This window comes from Symphalangus syndactylus, chromosome 10 (assembly GCF_028878055.3).
Source record: "Symphalangus syndactylus isolate Jambi chromosome 10, NHGRI_mSymSyn1-v2.1_pri, whole genome shotgun sequence".
Taxonomy (NCBI): Eukaryota; Metazoa; Chordata; class Mammalia; order Primates; family Hylobatidae; genus Symphalangus; species Symphalangus syndactylus.
The window spans coordinates 103,525,419-103,544,009 of NC_072432.2; the positions used below are offsets into that span (position 1 = coordinate 103,525,419).

Sequence of the window (18,591 nt, forward strand, 5' to 3'; positions counted from 1 at the left end):
CAGAAGCCTGAATATCCAACTGCATAAGTAATATCCTGATTTGAGTACTCAGACTCTCCACAAATTATGCATGTGCAGAACCGAACCTGTCTTCTGTTGATGCAGTCCCTGAATACTTCTGGGAGCCCCTGGGGATGTCTCCTCTGTACTCGCAAACTATACTCTCATTCTCCTGCTTTGCTTTCTTTGTTCTCCATGTCAGCTGCCTTCGAGACCCCTCAAGGAACACTGCTTATTAAGCCAGATGGCCAGGCCCCTCCCTGAGGACCTGCGGTCCTGTGGGAACATGGTTTTCAGTGCTTCCTCGGGCAGCACGAGGCTCAATGCCACTCTGAGAGCCCTGCCTCCATGGTTACTGGTGGTACTTCATCATACAGTCTCAAGGCTGCCTGTCTGTGCCTCAAACTTCATAGCATCCCTCACACAAAGCTACTTTCCTTGCTCTCCCAATCCTCTATCCCAGGCACTCACTCCCATCCAGGCCATCAGATGATGAAACAGATGTGGCAGGACCTCACTGTCCTTCTAGGGACCCAGTCCCCTGCACACCCACCCCCTAGCAAGCTTCCCTCCCTTCATGCAAGCCCCTTCCTGCAAACAAAGACCAGCCCACTGGTTAAGGAGGCAGCACCAGAGTGTGACATGGTGTAAGGTCAGCCAGGACACCTTATAGCAGAGGACACATTGCTGAGGGGCAGGGTTTACTGGGAGGAGAAAGACATGGCCTTTTCCCTTGGGAGCCCTCAGTCTGCCAAGAGAAATAAAGCCTAAGCACATAAACAACTAATGCACATCCAAGAAATCACCGTATTGTCCCTTTAACAAGTACAATTCAGAGAAGGGCAACATACATCACGGTTTCTACAGGGCAGATGCACTCTTAGGGGGCATGACTGGGCTTTTGTTCCCCCAAGCTTTCTGAATGGTGAAAGCATTTGCTCTTCCGTCAAAAAAGAAAAAAAAAAAAGGAAAGGAAAGAAGCGCACACGCTTTAAAATCCTAGGGCTCAATTCTACAGCTAAGGTTTTCCTGCAGTTTGGCTATCAGAAGGAAACTGATCCTGAGGCCTGAGGGATTGGCAAAGAGTCTACCTTGCGCTGAAAAATATTTGTGGTCCAGTGTTGCCTTTATTTACCCAGAACATTCAATGTGCCTTTTTCCTCCATCTTTCACATCCGCTCAGAGAAGATGTTAATTTTCTGAAATTAAACACTTAGCTTGATTACTGTTTTGTTAATTGCTGCATTCAGAAACCCCTGGTGCTCCTGCCTGTTTAACATGGATGGTACTGTGAAAATGATAGGCACGGGGCTGGCATGCAGGGGGACAGAAAACAGTGTTGGGATGCCATCCCAACCACCCTCCCTGCACTTGCTCAAGCAGCTGGGACCCTGCCAGTGGGGGAGGTAGGACAGGCCAGGTCATAGAAGAGCAGCTCCCACAGAACCATGGTTATGGTGTGGGGGTGCAGTGCACACAGGAAGCCTCAGGTCTTACCAACATCTGGGAGAATGTAAGGGGTAACTGCAATCACAGCTCCCCACCCAAAGATGCCTGATAAAGGAAAGATCACAGAGACAGCCAAAGCTGCACCACTTGCCGATGCCCGAGATTACTTTAAGAAAGACTGAAGCATTCATTCATGTATTTATTTAACAAGTTATTAGTTCATTCAACGAACATTTATTGATTGCTTTCTATATTTCAGGCACCCAACTAGACACCTATCTGGACACAATAGTCAACAGGACGGATACAGGGCGTTCTCTCCTGGAGATGCCAGTCAGTTCATGGAGTTGACTTGCCACAAGAGCATGGAGTGGATGGATCACCTGGACCCTCTTCCCTCCCATCCTCTTTGCCTCTTTATGAGATACCTCTTCATGGGATAGTTCACAAGGTGAACAGCAACTATCTAATAATCCAACTGGTGTCCCCTCTCCAATAAGGGTTATAACAATCTCATGTGGATATGAGATCCTTACAGGGTAAGAAATTTCCTCCAGTCTCATTGTCAGTAGCCATTTTTACTCCTGAAGCTATGTACTTGGAGTGCCTGGCCCAAGATGGAATAAACAAGCAAATAGGTCCCTGAGTCCTGTGGGCACTCTGGTAACCCTAGCAGAGTGAAGGCTGTTCTGGAGCTGTTAGCAGCATCACAAGCCACTGCTCACAACCTGGAAGGAGAATTCCCATACCCAACCACTGTGTGGCCCAGCGTGTGATATCCATCCACAACGAGTTCATTCAAATTGGTCTATTGAACAATAAAATATCCCATCAAACATATTGTCACTGTATAGCAACATCCACCACAAACTGAAATGCTCTCTGGCAACAACATGTGGTTCCATCCTAACTTTTGGAATGTAAGAGTGGGCACCACAGAAGAGGGTGGTACCAAGAGCCCAGCTGAGGGTGCTGCACCCCATCAAGTCACTTCCCAACCAGTCACCTGCTTACTTTGTGACTTTTCTGGGCCTCTGATTCCAGTCTCGGTGAGTGCTGTCGACTAGAATGCAAGCTCCACAAAGCCACAGATTTCTGTCTGTTATGTTTGCTGCTGTGTTCCCAATGTCTAGAGCAGTATATAGCACGCAGAAAGGCCTTGAAAAATATTTGACGAGTAGGCAAATAAATGGGAGCCCCTAAGAAGCAGTAACCTTGAGCCAGTACTTGCAAGCAGTACTTGGTAAGCAGTCATAAAGACTGTGTTAAGTGAATGAATACATTTCCAAAGTTAAAATGCCCAAACAAACCAATCCCTTTGAGAGTGCTTGAGTCTCTCTCTGTTCCTCTGAGTGGATCAGAGCTTGTAGCATCATCCTAAGCAACATTCCCTAAGTTTTCCTGCAAGGAGCCACAGCGGAGGAAGACTCCATCCAGATTACCTGACTAATCTGGGAGGGATCTTAAGATGTTACCTGTGGGTCACCAGGACACATTTTCATCACCACTCCCCAGCCAAACACTTACATACTAATGCTCATCTGTGGGGACTGAAGCCATCTGGCAAATATTTATCAAGGCTCTCTGTGCCTAGCATTGTGAGGCCGCTCTCTCAGGAAACTGGTGATAGGTGAGAAAGTGTGATTCTCCACATGGATCACCATCTGGTGCAGGACCCCAAGGTTGCCAAGGATAGAAGCCAGGACATTGGTCAGGGACAGTGCCATCTGCCGACCCTCTGAGCTCAATGGTGAACACATCATTGTTTGCAAATGGCCAGGGCCTTTCTGAGGCCACTTGGAAGTTCCTTCTCAATGCCAGAGCTTAAGAAACAATAAAAACAAAATTTTCTAGAATTAACAATGAGAAGAAAGCAATGAAATGAACTATGAAATTGAAGGCCGGGCGCGGTGGCTCACGCTTGTAATCCCAGCACTTTGGGAGGCCGAGGCGGGCGGATCACGAGGTCAGGAGATCGAGACCACAGTGAAACCCCGTCTCTACTAAAAATACAAAAATTTAGCCGGGCGTGGTGGCGGGTGCCTGTAGTCCCAGCTACTCGGAGAGGCTGAGGCAGGAGAATGGCGTGAACCCGGGAGGCGGAGCCTGCAGTGAGCCGAGATTGCGCCACTGCACTCCAGCCTGGGCGACAGAGCGAGACTCCATCTCAAGAAAAAATAAAAAAAACAAAAAAGAAATTGAATTAAGAACAGTGAAAATTTTTTTCGCTTAAGATTTTTTTAAATTTTTCTTTATTAACTTCAATGAAAGTTTTCTTTCAAGTCCTTCTAGTCTTTAAAGTTCTCACTCAATCTTTTCTCTGCGTTGGAGCAAATGTTGCCTGCTAATTTCCAATAAGCACAGCCCTTAAAAATGAACTGGCTTCAGCATATGGATCTTAACACTCTACATTTTTACAGGCAGCAGTGTAATATTGTTTTAATATTTAATTTTGAGATTTACATAATATCTTTCCTCCAAAGAGCTCAATATATTGCAATATCATAAAATTCCTTTTCATATTCAAAGATTATTCTTTATGCATGCAAATACTATATTTAACCAAGGAATAATGCAAATTAGGTGATGTATTCAGAGGAATTGATGGGCTAGGTAATTCTTTTGTAAGAAAATTAGTGTATCTGAGTGACTTTAACTGTCTAAGAACTTCAAAAGTGCCTTAAAAATGGACAAACTATAGGGGCTTGTAACTATTAACAGAAATAGTGCAGCATTTTTTAAAGAAAAGTAAGTAATGGGTTGTGTCTGTGTTGTGGGCATGATGAATAGTATTCCACATGGAAGTGGCACGCAGGCCATACGTGAACTGCATGTAATATAAATGTCAGATATAAATTGTGCTGATAAGATCATGCAAGTAAGGGAAAAATTGTTGCTTCTTCAAATACACAATGAGAAAAGATAGACAGTCTCCTGAGCATCAGAATCATCCAGTGGCAGGTACCTAGGTTCTGGGCTCCACTTCCTCCCTCATCATTAGTTCATTGGGATACAGACTTTGCCACTTTTGTTTCTGGTGCCTACTCCTCCCAGCACAGAACAGAGAAACCAATATCTGTTATGTGTCTGTTACAGATAACATCAGTCCCAAACAAAGAAACTGTGAAGCCTTGGAAGGAAATAGTCTAGGGAGAAAAAGTACAGCAAGTTGCTCTCTAGCTCAAGACGTATTCCCAGAAATGATGCTAATCTCTCAGTCCATAGCATAGTTTACAGAGTGATTTTCTATCTGCTGTCTGATTTGCTTGTCCCTATAGTACTAGAAAGCAGGTATCATGACACCTGTTTTGTAGGTGAGAAATGAGGGATCTTGCCAGTTAAATGAACTTGCATGATTCGTGTGAGGAGCAGAGAGGGGAAGCAACCCCAGGAATACCCCACTGCACTCTGCCACCATGAGCCCAGAGGTGAGGAAGATGACTGCCCTGTGGTGGAATGAGAATGGAAAACAGAACATGCTTGGCAGTAAGACATGGGTTAATCAGATTCACCCTCTGAATCAGAGGTTACAAACCATCGCCAACAGGCTAAATCCAGAATTGGATTTGTTTGGCTCTCAAGTGCTTTAAAATTTTCTAATCAGTTGTCAACATTTTAAATCTGGATTTTCAGCTATAAAATCAGGCAGTGCTGGGCATGCAACTCTTGCTGGAGCTGAACAATGGCTGCCTCTAAAGTTCCCTGCAGTCCCCACCACTCCCTATTGCCTTGCACCTGGCCCTACTTTGCTCCTCTCCATTACCTGCCTGGCCTTAGGGGTCTTTGAGTTTGTTCTCTTTGGCTTTGATGGTCCCAAGTTCATGTGCTGGTCTGATTCATCTTTTATACCCCCAAGATTTCCTCTGAGGTCTTCTTTTCCAACTTTGACACTCCGAGTCTATTTGGCATAAGAGAGAAGTAAAGTTTGTCATTCACTTAATTCTCTCTGACAGCCAGATGATCCGGCCATCAGTCTGAATCTGGGGCCAGATGCCAGAGAGTGACTGCAGGAGTTAGTGATGATAACAATCTCTCTGCAGATCACTTGGCCACTAGAACAGAGAGAGTTGCACCTGATCTGGTCTATTTTAAACTCATGGCAGCTGTATTCAGTGCAAGGATGTATCCCTGAAGACCTCACATAAATTTGAGCTTGCATAATTCATGACCAATCCTGACCAAAGATGATGGACATTTTTTTGACAGCTAACGTGGCTTAGCAATGTGGCAATAGCTTAGAGAAAGCTTATGACTTACACAGTCCACTATAATGTGATTTTTCATCAGTATGAGGATAAAATGGCCACAAAACATCTCACAGCCAAGAAATGATGTTTCTCAGAAATATCTGCAGCCTAGGGAGATGCAAATGATGTTTCTTAGAATCCTTTGTTGGCTGTGAGATGCTGAGCAAATTCAAAACTGCTCTGACCTAAGTTTCTTCATCTGACCCACCTTCTCTGTAAAAAGAACAAAAACAAAAACAAAACACGTGGTAGGGGTTGGCACATTGGAGGTGCTCAAAGATGTCAGTTCTCTGCCACTGCCTTTGGACTGGGTAAGGATCCAGTCCTGAAACTCTCCAAGTGATACCTGGTCCTTGAATAGTCACGACTAAATACATAATTGGGGTCATGATGGGAGAAGATGAAGGCTCTCTGAATCTCAGAACTCAACAGACAAGCTTGTCTCTGAGTGAGAAACTGTATCTACCATGTGCCCAATGACCAAAAACAAATGATAGCAAAAATCTCCAAGGTCTCTTCTTAGATCACAGCTCTTGGAATCAAGAAGAACCTATTGTTGGAGACTATGAAATGGGGAGCCCAGAGGTACTGTCCACTTTTAGGACAGAACACCATAAGGCAGACACAGACGAGGGACATCTGTTGATCTCTTTCTAATCCTAGATTCTCCAAATCCCTTTAAGTCTCTGCTTTCTTATTAGAAAAATAGGAACAATAAGCCCCAAGTCATTGTGTAATTATGAGGATTAAATGAGTCCACATAATTCCAAAATTCTTTGTGAACTCAAAAGAAACACAAACATGAGGTGTTAACTATAATAATGATTACTCATCTATTTCTCAATCAGGTCCCACTCAATAGTCCCCAGCCACTTCACAGTTTGGGCAGTTCCAGACATAGAGTACACATTCAATAAACACAGGTTGACTTAATGATTGATCCCAGGACTCCTCTTGGTCAAATTCTTTGCCTGCCATCTAGCTACTGATGACCCAAACAGTAGTACAGATGGCCACAGGCATAGAGAGGGGTCATACCATACCATGAAGCCAGGGGAGGAAGACTGAGCTAGATCTGACCCAGAGTGGACCAGCTCAGGGGTATTCTGGGAAGGTTAGACATGTCATGACCTATTGGTAACACGTGGGTCCACCCACCTCAGCCCTTAATGGATCTGAGTCATTAGAGTTTTTATGATGCCTACGTTTTAGTCTCTTGTCCACCTCTGGTAAAATGCATAGCTTCTGTTCATGGTTCTCTAAACTGTTCTCATAGAAGTTCAGGTTTGAATGTTTACTTTGATGGTTCTCATATTTAAAAAAATACTATCTCTTGGTTGAAAATAATTTGTATTTACACATAGATTCATCAAATCAGTGTGATGGCACCCTGTTCCTCAGTCCACAGCCCATAGATTAGGAACCACTGGTCAACTTGATATTTGTTTTACAATAACCATGTGCTACCAAGAAGTAATTGCATCCTTCTCTCAGTGAGTGTAAACTCTCTGACACTAGAATTCCAGAGTTACCAAACAGGGAATCATAGATTGGAAGGTGATAATGGAGGCTAGGACTACAAAATCAGGGATGATTAAGATTAAAGGGCCTGCCAGAGGGGGAAAAAAGCACATGAGAAGTGTGCTCATGGAGGTGCAAAAGGGTGAGGATAAAAATGAATATTTTGCATGTTGGTAATGCAGGGCCCCTTGCGAGAGCCTGGGTCCCCTAGCTCCACTGCAGTCTAGGAAGGTGCAGATGGCAAGACAAGCAGATGGGCAGGTTCGAGAATAGCAGGGTAAGAGAAGGGAGGGCAGAAATAAAAGCAAACCGATATAAGTGGCAGGTTTGTTCGCACATGCTTAGAGAGAGAGAAAAGACAGCCAAGCCCAGTGTAACATGACAGCCTGGCAGGATTGTCATTCCCAAAAGCTGGGACACTAAAATATTTCAGCCAGTTTTCTGCCTAAACTCTTCAAGGGAAATACTGCTAACAAAGGCTGCCCATGTTACATGCTTAACATAATGCAGAAATTACCATTCTCCTTTCTTTGGGTAAGACAAAATGTCACAACCTTTGTCTCTACAGCACCAACACTGTGGTCACCAGCTGGAGGCTTCTACACTTCCACTCTTATTTTCTCACTACACGCGTATGCATGTAAACACGTGACCATACACATACATACAAACACACCACAAGAACACACACACACACACACACACACACACAGCAACAACGCAGCCATCTGGACAGACATGCTCTCCTACGACACCTTTTTTCTTCTCAGTTCTGACAGCTTAAACTCAAGATTCATCTGCCATCAAAGATGCCTAAGATGCCTGGTTTTAAAAGAAGCAGAATGAGTCTGAGGGTGGGGAGGTGAGTAGAAAAGGATGGAGTAGAAAAGAGAAGGTCAGGCAGGGGGAGATACACAGAGGAAGAGAGAGCAGAGATAGATGCTTGGCTCCTGCTATTCTACTAACAAGCTGTCATTTTAGAATTTGTTGAGAAAAATCTATAATTCCAAATAACATCACAGTCCACTGCCTATGACCCCCATTGTCTGTGCATGTGATGTTCACTTCCGCTCTGCAACCTTGCACAGTAACCCCGGGAGAGAGATTGCGCATTTTTCTCTAACTCCCTTGGTATTTACTGCATGCGTACAGCATTTTACCTTGCAGCTTTGTGCTTTGTATCTATATCCTCTAAATTCTTCAGTTAATGAGTTTCATGGGAGGAACAATAATGTCCAAGTATCACTGCATCCTTCACTGTGTCTAATCCACAGCATGGCACACAGTACATGCTAAATGACTGTCTCTTAATGATGAATGAATAAATAAGTGCATGAATGGACTGGTTAAATTGATATAAAAATAAACAGATTCTTGCAAGAGCTGTGAAAAGTAATAAAGAGAAAAGATCAGAAGAGTGCAAGATTCAGAAATAAAGAGAAAGAAAATGTGTTCTGAGCTGTGCATGCCACAAGGATGTGCTGGCTATCAGGAGCAATCTATTGCCATCTATCTGAGGTCCCAACAGCAGCATATCATTCATCAGAGCAAGCTATAAAGGAGAATACACTTTTGAACTACATAGGTTTAATTGGGAAATGAAGGCAATATTGATTTTATCATATGATTTCTGGAAAATTTCTGTCATTGGGTTTCCATAAAGCATCATTGGTGGTCCTGTTCTCAAAGTCATTCAGTGCCTCCACTCACTCACCATCTGTCTGTCCATCCATCTGTCCACCTACCCAGCCCTCTGTCCATCTGTCCATCCATTTACACAATCTTCTGTTTGTCCACTCACACACCTGTCTGTCCATCTCTTCATCCATCTTTCCAACAGAATTTGTTGAGCTCAGGCTGGATAAAGAGCACTAGGTCCTATTCTGGCTTGGATATACCTCTTTGCTTTTGTGCTGGGCACAAGAAAATCCCCTAGTCTGCAGCTCATTCTCAGAAGCGCAACACTACACCTGCCTTCTCTATGTGATCACAAATGCCCATCACCTGACACCTTCACTCCTGGGAAGAGGCCTGACAGCACACTGGCAGGATGGGTGTGGCTGCAACTGTCTCCCTGCCTGGAGACAAAGAGCCAGCCACACATCCACACAGGAGCACAGAAGCCTCCAGACTTACCGGCTTGGTTTGTGGTGATGTTGACAGAGACGTGCTGTGGGGGGAAGGGACTCTTGCTGGAGACTCCATTGATGGCCTGGATGTCAAAGGTGTAGGGGGTGTGGGCCCACAGGCTGCTGATGGAGACGCGGCACTCCGTCAGGCCCAGCTGCCTGGGCACAAACTCCACATTGTCGTCACAGCGGGAGCAGCTCCGGCGGTCTGCCCGGCACTTTTTGCAGATGATGTTGTAGGTCACATCATCCCGCCCACCTGTCTCCCTTGGAGGGTGCCACTCCAGAATGATGGACGTCTCATTGACGATGGAGATAACATTGCGGGGACCTGATGGGACGCCTGCAGGGAGACAAAGAAGGTCCAGTGAGGCTAGACATAAGCTTCCTTGTCCAGCAGCTCTTTTGTCTGCCTCTGGTGCATTCCCATCCTCATCAGTGCGCTCGCCTCCCACTCCTTCCTCAACCCCAAATGTCTATGCTTCAATTCATTTTGAAAGAAGAATAGGTGAATAGAGATGACATCTTGTCCCTAGCTCCCATTTCAATCATCTTCACTGAGGCTTTTCTTCTTTCAATCATGTGTGCCAGGGGAAAGATGGTTCCAGGACCTGGGTTTAAGGCCTTTTGTTCTCAGGATCAAGCCACATCCTCCAGCCAGGTTTAGGGTTAATAAAATGTATATATATTGAACATTTACTGGATTCTTTGTCTAATCTTAATTGGTGTAGGACTCAAGGGTAGAGGGATATGAGTGGCCCCTCCAAAAGCCCTAACATATTCTGAAATTCTGCACAAAATCTCACACATTTGGGATCTATGCGGTGTGTGCGTGGTAGCAGGGATGCATCTCTGTAGGACAGGCTTCCAGAGCACCTGAATAGATGTATATTTACATTGCACCAGCTTTGGCACAAGAGAAAAGAAGCAGAATTGGGTGGGAGAGGTTCATGTAGCCACTTTGGGCTCCATGATGTAAGAAAACATAGGACTGTGTTTAGACATTCTGCTAGCTGCTTTATATACATTACCTTATTTATTCCCCCAAAGACCCCTACCAGGAAGATAAAATAATTATCTCAATTTAACAGAAAGGGAAAGTAAAGCTTAGAAAGGAGGCTGGCTATAGATTGCATAGGTCTGTAAGAACTGAAGCCAGTGTGAAAGCCCATACCTGCCTGATTCCAAAGCTCACGTTCTCAACTATAGGCCTGCTCTGAACAGACCTTCTCTTACAAACCAGACAGGCTCACTGGGACTCACAGAGGGCAGCCTCTTTCCTCTGGAAAGCTCTGTTTATGGCTACTTTTCACAATCTGGCAAAAACTGAAATGCCTTGTTGCAAAACTGTGGAAATCCTGGTGCTTCATAGAAGAGCAAAATATTGCTGAATTAATGGCCACAATGCTGGGCATTTTGAGATTAAGTTGGAGAATCTGCTGCCCAAAACCGGAACAGATCATAGCCTCAGGTTCCCAAGCCTGAGCCTTGCATCTCCTCAGTGTCTAACTGATAAAAATGAATCCTGCCCGGAAGCCCCCCTTTCGAATGGCAGGTCTGCTGGAGCAGCCGCTTCAGATAGTAATGCATTCAGAATTCATGCACGTGACTGTCACCAGCTGAACGAAGACATGTGTAAAGTGGTTCATGCTGGAGACAGGAATCAAATGCCAACACACAAAATGAGGGAATAACAACAAGGTCGGGGGGCACCAGGGAAGGATTCTGTGTTGAATCAGTCAACAGCAAGCAGCTAGAGCAGAAAGCAAACATTAAATCGGGTTCTATTAAAACATGAAAGAAAATCAGTACTGTACCACATAAAGCCCATTAGGCCTGAGCTAAAGCACAGCATTCATGCACGGTTGTGACAGGGCAGAATTCATGGAGCATTTTTACTGAAGTCTTGCAAACAGCATTCAAGAATTCCCCGCCCATCTGCCCAGGAATAAACATCCATCTCTTTTCAAATAATCACATAGCTAGTGCTGCGAAGGCAGTCAGTACTGTCCCAGGTAGGCTCTTACGGGGCTGGGCCAACCTTGCCCCACACTGCACAATTCATTACCATCCATACTGGTCACTGCCTGTCTTGGACATGTCTGTTTGCTTCTGACTGATGGGACTCAGACCACAAGCTCTCAGCAGTCAACGCCACTCTTGTTAGTCTCACTTCTATAGCAGAGAGCCTAGACTCACCCACGGGCCTCTGTTTCTCATCTCAAAATAAAGGCATTCACTGAGTGCTTGCTTTGTACTAGGTGTGGGGTGAATCTTTTCATCTCATTGCATCCTTGGGACATCCTGAGGCTATCATTCAGAAAGCAGCCTCGGGTGAAGGGGCAGAGGCAGGCACTGACCAAGAGAGTGATCATCCATCCCTCTCACCCACTGAGACTTTCCTCCTTCAATTATTTCCTCTCTCTTTTGAGCTTCAGCTACACTCTCCCCACTGACTCCAGCTTCTCATTGTAAACTCATACAAGTCTTTGCCATTTTCAAACCAAAACATCATCACCTGGCATCTGTCTACATTGCATACCCTCTCTTCTTTACTCGGCTCAGCCAAGTTTTTGCAAACAAGAGCCTACACTTACTGTCTTTCCTCTCTCCCTGCTCAGCCAACTGAAGGCTGGTTACTTCCCCACTTCTCTGCCATGATTGCTTTTCCTTTGGCTTTCTATGTGACAAATCCAGGGAACACACTTCAATCCTTACCTTCTTTGACACCTGTGTAGTCACCAGTCAGGCCCTGGGAGCCACATATTCTGTATCCCCTAACACATGGACCATTAGCACAATCTGTCCATCTTCCTCTACTTTTCCTTAGACATGTCCCTTCCTCTCTATCCCCATGGCCTCAGAATTCTGGACCTCATCCTTTTTCCTACCCTATTGCAAAAGCCTCCTAATTAATTCTCTAACATTGCTTCTGCATTTCTCTGATACAGTCTCTTCTGCCAGAGTGTGAGTTCTAAATTGCACATGGAGTCATAGCGTTCTTCTGCACAATTTCCCCCATGCTTCCTGATTATCCAAAATGGTTGCCCTCCTTTCCATGTCATTCAAGTCCCCGTGGGATCTTGCTTTTCTTGATCTCATCCCTGGCAGTTGACCTTCACCCCTCATATTCTAGCTAATAGAAATGTTCCTGAAATTTCCTGTGCACACTAAACTTTTCTTATCTCTGAGCCTCTACACAATGTTTTTCCCTCTGTCACAAGTTCTTTTCCCTCTGTATCAACTTGAACTCCTGCTCACTCTTCAAGATCTAGCACCCATTCCACTAGGACCCTTCCCTGAGGCCCAGCAGTCATGCTCTCCCCATTTGGGCTTCCATAGCTCATTTCCAGGTGCCTAAGTCAGATTCCATCATTGCACTGTGACAGTCTCTTCCTCTTTGTCGTCCTCACCACACTGTAGCCTCCTGGTAGGCAGGGGCAGGTGTCTGGTCTGTTTCTGTGATTCCTATCCCCAGACAGCACTTTGCCCTCCCACCTGGTTTTCTACCTTTGCTCAGTGTGCATGGAAAAAGGTCCCACGTATATGCCCCTCTCCAGCGTGAAACAGGATGCCTTGCTGTAGGCGGATGGAGGGGCCTTGGAGAGGCCTTGAAGTAGCAGCAGTAATCAGTGATGACCCACTGCTTGTTACTCTGAGTGACAGAGGCTTTGGTGAGGCAAAGGTGGCAAATGAAGAGCTGGATGGAGAGTTTTGCCCAGTCTCTGATCTAGTGGCCTCCCTGACAGCTGGGAAGAACCACCCTTGTTGATGCTGCTCCATGTCTGTTCATTTGCTCCCAGCTGCTCAGGAAGAAATGCAGTGAGTTTCCTCCCCCACCCCTACCCCCCATTCTAGGGGAAGGGTTTTTTTCATGTTGATTTAGTAAAAGTCTTTATATAAAGCAGCCACTGCCCCCTTCCCATTCATGTGTGCTTTTCAGAGCAAATGCATCTGTGAGGCATGAATAGGGGCTTGTGAAGGTCATGGTTGTTGAGTGCAGGAGTACATAAATCTGAATCCTTTCCTTCCAAGGAGCAGAAACAGACATTAAGGTCCTTCCCTGGAGAATGGACTCAGAGGGCTAGGAGAGCCAGACATGCCCTGCAGTGTATCATTCCCCTGCCTCCTTGAGGGCAGGGGTGTGTCTTGTTCCTCCCACAGAGCAAGTGTCAGTGCATATTTGTGAAGGTGACCAGAATCTGGGCCACAAAAAAATTACCATTCATTATTTACTCATTCACTCATTTACTCCTTTAACAAATACTCCCGGCAATCTTTTCAGCACTTGAGAGGCAGAAAAACCAAGACGGGCAAGCTTCTTCTCTTATGGAGCTTATATTCCAGTGAGAGAAAACTAATACAATAGAAGGAAACAGAGAAATAAATGAAATTATTTTAAATAAGAATAAGTGTTATGAAAAAAAAAAGCACCAGGGCTCAGATGGCCTCCTAACAATGCTGGGTTCTGTCTCTTATTCCCATGAGGCCCGCTCCAGGGCTGGCAAGCCAGGGCCTCATGCCTGGGTGGTTAAAATGATGATGGCCCCAGGTGTCTGTGCTGTAGCATCCTGATGAGATGGGCATATTCGCTCAGGTAGACTGCTCAGTCTCCCTCATGCCTAAATGAAAGTCTGACCAGGGTAGATTTGGCATCTGCATAAATATCCCTGGAGGAAGATGCTAAGCCACTTCCCTACCTAGGCATTGCCTCCTTGGCTTGGATCCCTACTCCTGCAGGGAGTATTCATCCAGAATCTGGGCCCCCAGCAACATCTCCAGGAAGGAGGCCAATTGAGACCACTAAACAAAAACATTACAAGGGGGAGCAGAGAGGGAAGCCAGAACAGAGAAAGAAAATCTGCCATCTCCTTCAGCAAAAGCCCTCAGTGAATGCAGTGGCAGGGCTCAGCACCGTGGTCTCCCCATCTGAGCTCCCTGCTCTTCCTCGTTTTTCTTAATTACATACAGACAGGCTTTTTGAAGCCTCTCTGATCTGTTGCCACAGTTACTTCTGATGAATGCATTCTGTTTAAAGGGCTAAGGAAATTCAGTCCTTTTAAAGGATGGGAGAAGTGTTGAGCTGTGATTTCCTGTTTGGGTGAGGAGGGAGTGTGGTTGGTCATGAGTTATGAAGATGGGTCTCCAATGTACTCCAGGATGTGCCTGAGAGGTTGGCTCAGCCTGCATGGAGCATGGTTGTCACTGGGATCAGAAAGAGTTAAACAGGATCCTTCTAGACCCACAGGGCCAGCCCAAGTGCTGCCATATTAAGATAGAATCTCCTGCTTCTTAATGTGATTTGGGCCAGATGATTTTTTAAAGAATGGTGAGACAGGGTGTGTGGGAGAGAGTGGGTGAGTTTATTTGTAGGCATTAAGCTGGAAATAAGAGCACTCCTGAGTAATCAAAGGGAAAATGTGCTGAAGACAGGTAAGCCCCCAAAGCCAATTCCTTTATCAGGAATCTTAATAAGGCTAACCTTCTGGTCTCAGAATTTAGTAGTAAATTTCAGGCTGGTACAAGGTGCCAAGCAGGTAGGGTCTGGCTCATCGTGCATTGCTGAAGCCAGGGTCTGCGTCCTGGGATCCCTCCCCATTGGGTGCTGGTGAATGTGGCAACCATAGTAGTTGTCCACAAGGTTGGAGCTATAACTTGGGAGAAACACTCCCCTGGAAAACCCCACATTCAGGCTGGGATCATGCTCCTCTGCGTCAGGCCAGAAGTGGGGCCCTCCCTACTCTGTGCATGACCACTTACAGAATCTGATAAAAGCAACAAAGCTTTTCCCCCAGAAAAGTGAACATGTGTTGGAACACATGATTCTCCAGACTCTGAGTGGGTTTTTAGTCTCCCGAAACCAACCGATGATCCTCCTAAGTGTTCACAGTAACCAAGTTAAAACATATTCTCTAGTTGGTTGACCTTGAGAAAGTGAACTTCTAAGTCTCAGTTTCCTTATCTGAAAGATGGTAGGTCAGAGAATTTAATGAGATGACATGCCTAAAGAGTTTAACTGTAGCTAGTCCACAGAGAAATTGAGTAACATCACAGGCTATTAGTAGTAGTAGTATTTGTATTGTCATTATTGGATTATCTGGAATCTTCACATGCTCATGTAATTAAGACTGACCTAATTCAGCTACCCTTTCTTGAGCAGAGACCCCTCATTCAGAATTATGCTAAAGACTGTGAAAGCCATGAGGTCATGGAACCTATGTTGGGGAAACCTGATGTCGGAGCCCATACCTAGGGAGTGCTGGAAACTGTGAACACATACAGTAAAGGATCAAAGTGGTACAGATGCAAAGGGTTACAGATGCTTGGGAAAAGACACCACCAGTGCAAATCAATAGATTCAGAGATGATCTCTGGCATCCATCCACAGAAACACCTTGGAGTCTGCCTGCCCCAATCTGCACCTTCCAGGCCACCTAGCCCCAGCAAGCCCTTCTACCAAGGGGTAGAACCTTAGCCTTGAGAATGGGGCTGTCTCCAGAATGGGTCCAGTTCTTATTAGGTACTGGGCCTGTGACTTCTGTCTGTACCTGTATCTCTGCTTCCTGGCCTCCCTAGAGGTAGCCTGACTTCGACTTGGTATCTGGTATTCATTGTCCTTCCCTCACCTATGGGAAAGGAAAACTTTCCTTTACTCCCAGAGCAAACTGTGCCCTCTTTTCATTCTCCCTTTAGGTGAAAGAATTGCAATGGGGTCTGGGAATGAGCCAGGAAGGACACTTGATACCCAAGACTCCTGGGTATTATCAGGCAAGAGAGCAACAAATGTAATGTTCTCCATGGCTGAGAAGATTCAAGATTGTAGTTTGGAAAAATTACTTCAATATGAAGTTCAATATTGAATATGTACTTCAATATCGACTTTAGCACTCTTCAATATGGAATGAAGGTGAAGAGGTGGTAGAGAGGGTGACCAGAAAATGATATCAGGTGTATGGATGGTGGGAGAGACTGTGGTGTGACCGGGAAAGTAGCATGGTTCAGAATTCACTTTTCAAAATAAGGATTCTACCAGAGTGTTTCTTTCTCCGTTGGTTATTGTGACACAGATACTTAAAGGAACCATGTCTGAGTGATTGAAAGGCTTCCTGGAGAAGGTAAAAGATCTTTGAGATTTTATGGGGAAGTAGAATTCAAGAAGCAGAAGCAGATAGGGAAATGGGGGCTGTAGAAGTTTGAAGAGGTCTTCTATGGGGGCAAAATATGCAGGGAAAAAAGTCAGGCTGGTTATTATACCTAGCCCAAAGCATGGCACACAGGGCTAAAAGCAGGATGGGTTGGAGGATAACATAAGCCAAAAGAAGGAAAGTTTCAACTGTCAGGGATGTAGTACCATTATCAAATAAACATGAATTCAGCTTCATGTGCAGTTGTTGTTTCTTTTTGATAAATGGTTATTTGAAAACAATCTCAAAACAAAAGAAAACACCACCAAACCTTTATTCTTTCTAAGTACCATTTGTGGCTATGACACTCTCTAGCCTAAGTTCAGCTCTCTTCCTCTCCTTCTCTTGCTCCTCCTAAGTATAATAGTAATTCCTTTTCTATCATTCCCTCAACAGGAGCACATCAGACAGGAATGACCAGCATCCTAGAGGAAAGGGCTGTGACGTGTTGAGCATGTTGGTTCAGGACCTTGGAGAGTGGCATAAGCCTGTGTGTTCCCTGTCCCTTTCACTGAGTTCTCTCGCCAAAGGTGGGGGTGCTTCTAAAGATTCTATGTCAGGCATCATAATAAGACCCTGATAACAGAGGTCAGTGGTGCAAGGGTTGCCCTGTTTTACCATAGGGGAGGGAGGTTATTGAGGCAATATGGGAAACGAGGAATAAGTCACCAGGGGCCTGTGGAAACTAGTGGCATCCAAATGGACAGACTGGTAAGTCATTTAAAGGATGCCAAAACATCCACCTCTCAATAGCAGAAGCTTGGAAGGGCTCAGGATCTTTAGAAAAAAATAGACCAAGAATTGTCTGCAATCTGCTGACAATGAATACCAGACATATGGGACATTGTTTTGCTCAATATGGAATAAGTGGTGTCTGAAATTCTGAGGTGTCCCTTCAAGAGAGGGAATTGTGCTGAGGGTCCAAGGCAGCAGGGGCTGGCTAGAAGGTTAGTTGATGCCTGTCCCACCGCAAGCTCAGGCATCCTTTGAGGCTCCTCTCCTCAAAGTGTAGGATATCTCTCTGGGGCAAGGAGGAGAGGGCATTAAAGCTCAGGGAAATCATGTTGGTTTACTTTTTCTAACAGCCATGTGAGCACAAATTTATCAGAGAAAATTTTATGCCACCTTTGAAATCAGTTTTAAATGAACCCCAGTAGCAAATTACTAAGGATGGGAGGTTACAGATCTTCAGGGACAGACAGAACTGAGTTGAATTCTGGATTTTGGCATAGCCTATCTAAGCCTCAGCATATTCACTGGTAAAATCTGCATGATGATCACAGCAACCCATAGGAGTGTTGTAATGGATTACCAATTGAGCAGTGTAAGTAAAGGGTTAGAACAGTGCCAGTCACTTAGGATGACTTCTCTATTGGCAGCTGTAATTTTTAACTCATTGTTACATGGTAATGATGAATGTGAAGACAGTGACACAGGCACTGCCCTCATGGAGCTTATTCTCTAGTGAAGGAGTCAGAAAACATTTCAATACATAGATAAATGAATAGTATCAGCAGTAATAGGGCTCTGATGATACACAGAGAAGGAGGAGAGGAGACAGCATGCTGGTGTGGTGAGGGGAGCTCTCTCAGAGCAGAGGCCATCTGGACAGAGACCTGAGTGTGATGAGACAGAAGCAATGCAAATATCTAGAGGGAGTGTTCCCCAGTCCAAAGGACTGGCATGTGCAAAGGCCCTGAGGTGGGAATGTACTTGGTTCCTTCTTTGAGGAAGATCAAGGAAGCAGAATGGTTGCCATATAATAATCAAGAAGGAGAGGGGTCATAATAAAGATTAGAAAGGTAGTGGGGGAGGCAGACTCTTAAGTCCTGGTTTCAGCCTGCCAGTAATTTTACTGTAAATGAGGTTTTACTGTAAGGAGGGCTCTGAGCAGAGAAATGGCATGCTTAGACTTACGCTGCCTTGTGGAGGACAGGCTAGAAAAGGATAAAGGTGGAAGAAGGCAGACCAATCAGGAGGCCACAGCAGTCATCTAGGGGAGAGGTGATGGTGGCTTGGGCCAGAATGACATCAGCGGAGGAGATGAGAAGAGGCAGATTC

The 18,591-nt window shown here is 45.2% G+C and overlaps 1 protein-coding gene across 8 annotated transcripts in view; it reads right to left on the reverse strand.

Moving 5' to 3' along the window:
- Positions 1 to 18,591, reverse strand: part of EPHB1 (EPH receptor B1) — a 453,083-nt gene that overhangs the window by 119,081 nt on the left and 315,411 nt on the right. For all 8 annotated transcript variants that reach the window (XM_055295345.2, XM_055295339.2, XM_063611327.1 and 5 more), the window contains one exon: positions 9,354 to 9,689. In XM_055295345.2, coding sequence (XP_055151320.1) covers positions 9,354 to 9,689 — 336 coding nt within the window. The remainder of the gene's footprint in view (positions 1 to 9,353; positions 9,690 to 18,591) is intronic.